Here is a 2,621-nt window from a genome sequence, read left to right as displayed (position 1 = left end):
ACAGATTCTTCAAGAAAATCTCTTCATGGCAATACATAAGTCTCTCCATGGCGGGCAGGGTCATCCTTACTCAAACTGTCTTAATGCAGCTAGCTGTTTTTTGGGCGCACCTTTTCTTCATTCCTACAAGTATTATCAACAAAATGACAACGATCTCAACAAATTTCATTTTTGGCGGCTCTCCGGAACAGAAGAAGTTCCATCTGTCCAGGATGGAGTGAATCTCTCTGCCAAAAATTATGGGCGGATGGGGCTTAAAGAATCTGAGGGATTTTGGCAACGCCCTCCTATGCAAATCTCTCTAGCGAGGGATCTTCGGGGTTGGCCCATGGAGCGAACTGATCAGGCAAAAATACATGAAGGGAAAATGCATTGAATACTGGTACAGGATTGAAGCCATCGGCATTAGCACAGGATCGACAATCTGGTTAAGTTTCAAAAGAGTTGACAAATTCTTTCTGTCAAGATTAAGATGGAGGATTTTTACTGGTAACATGATTTATATTGGCATTGACCCTATTGCCTGCAGACTTGATTTTTCCTTCCCAGATGTACTGTTATTTGCTCTGCACAGATTGGGTATCTTCACATGGGATCGACTCATAACAGAATGGTCTGGCCTCTCCCCCTCATGGAAGGTTGCGGATGTCATCGGCCTGCCGATTGATCTTCACCTTACATGGAACCTGTTCTCGGCTGCTCTACGGGACTGTGGAATCACTCGCAGTGGCTCCCCTGATCATCTCTCCTGGTTCTCAAAATGCTCGATGGATCCTACAGCAAAAGACATTTACTCTACTCTCATTTGCTCACAAATTACAATATCTCCTCCTATCTTCCCAGCTGTTTTTTGGAAAACAGGATGCCCTCTCAAAATGATCCTGTTTGCATGGCTGGTTTTTAATAACCGTAATCTCTCCTGGGACAATCTTCAGAAAAGACGTTGGCATGGCCCCAGTAGTTGCTCTATGTGTGAGACTGAGGAAGAGACAAACTTACATATGTTCTTTCAGTGTAATACTACTCAGAAAATCTGGTATGAACTCGCCATTTCTTTTGATTTTCCTCACAATGTTTTTGACTCTGTTCATGCAGCCTTCAATTGGTGGTGCTCACAATGCGCGAAAAGGCGCCCCATCCTCATTATCACCTTATGGCTTGCCTGGAAGTGGCGGAATCAAAAAATCTTCAGAGATTCAAAGATCCCTTTCTCAGACATTATGCAAAGTATTTGCTCCTGTTTTGATGCTATATCAGGTTCATAGGCATCATCTACCTTTTTTCTGTTTTTATGTCAAATATGCTCATCTTCATATGGAACCTTTATCTGTAAACACTCTCTGAGTTTATTGCCGTATGTCTCCTCTTCAGTTCCTCCTGATATGAACTGCCACTCACATATGTATACAATGTAGATCTTTACATTAACTTAACATAAAACTATCATGCTTTTCCTTCTGGAAAAAAAAAAATTTATTAATTTAAAATTATTATTAACTATTAACTGATTATTAATCTAATGGTTGATTTTTGTTCAATCATTTAACATTAAGTCTGAGGGTACATAATAGTGCAAAGTAAAATTGAGGAGAGTTGATTTCAGAAGAGAACGCGAGGTAATTAAAAAAAAAAAAACAAAAAACACTTATAATTTATTACAATTAAAAAATAATAATTGATAAATGTGAATACATGGTTATATATTAATTATATGTGCATGAATATTTAAATATTCATGCAAAGAAACTTTGTAGGGAAATGTGTTATTTTTCAACTCATTAATGAGGGTAATATATTCTTTTGTTTGCATACTTTAATGTTCAAACAAATTATTATTTAAAAAAATGATTTTAACACTAATCTTTTATGAATAAAAATGAAGTTTGTTTTATGTTAAAATTTTTGGGTAAATTTTACATACTGGAGATTTATTAATTTGTAAGGGTTTAAGGAAATGGTTTAGCTTTGTAAGGGCTTAAGGAAATGGTTTAGCTCCAATAGAATGACATGCATTCATGTTTTTAGTGGGAGTGCCTTAGATTATATAATATTTTATATCTCTTATACAACTAAATATTAAATTTTTATTTTTTAAATGACTACAAGCATCATAGACATGTAGCTTTTCTGACTCTAAAATTTATCATGAATAAAATCGTTTTAAACGAGGATGAGCATCATACAGATATAGCTTTTCTAACTCTAAAATTTACTAGGAATAAAATCCTTTATGACAAATATTTTAATAGCTAAAAGAACTTGATTTTGAACAAAAATAAAACTAATATTCTTTTAAAGGATTTAAATAGTCAAATAATCCGTTAATTCTCATATCATATAACAAAAATATTGATGAACTCTATCTTAATTTTAAGTCATCAATCTCTGGTTCCATTAATAATTTTTCTGTCAAGGTGTTGCGTAAAGAGGAAATTAAAATTTTGTTATCATAAAGATGTAAAATTTCTAGGAAAGTGGTGATGCAGGAGCATCATGCTTAGAAAAACCATTTCATTTTAGTAAGCATAGGGTTTTGTGTTTCAAGGGACTTGATTCCTTAAAGAGTGATTAATTAATTAGTTTCCTATGTTTTTATGAGGGTTGTATAATAGTGAGGATAT

General features: G+C 34.3%; 1 protein-coding gene across 1 annotated transcript; it reads left to right on the top strand.

The window, feature by feature from the left end:
- Positions 1 to 356: 356 nt before the first annotated feature.
- LOC149150652 (uncharacterized) lies at positions 357 to 1,265 on the top strand. The gene has a single exon (XM_089442888.1). The coding sequence runs from the start codon at positions 357 to 359 to the stop codon at positions 1,263 to 1,265; it is 909 nt and encodes a 302-aa protein (XP_089299014.1).
- Positions 1,266 to 2,621: the final 1,356 nt, after the last annotated feature.

This window comes from Pinus tabuliformis, chromosome 9 (genome assembly GCF_031772625.1).
Source record: "Pinus tabuliformis cultivar Carrire ecotype Pingquan chromosome 9, CPIR1, whole genome shotgun sequence".
Taxonomy (NCBI): domain Eukaryota; kingdom Viridiplantae; phylum Streptophyta; class Pinopsida; order Pinales; family Pinaceae; genus Pinus; species Pinus tabuliformis.
Note: the sequence above shows the minus strand (reverse complement) of the source record. Positions and strands in the feature narration are given on the sequence as shown.

Coding starts and splice junctions, on each gene's coding strand:
- LOC149150652 (XM_089442888.1), top strand. CDS start 357: ATGAAGGGAAAATGCATTGAATACTGGTACAGGATTGAAGCCATCGGC.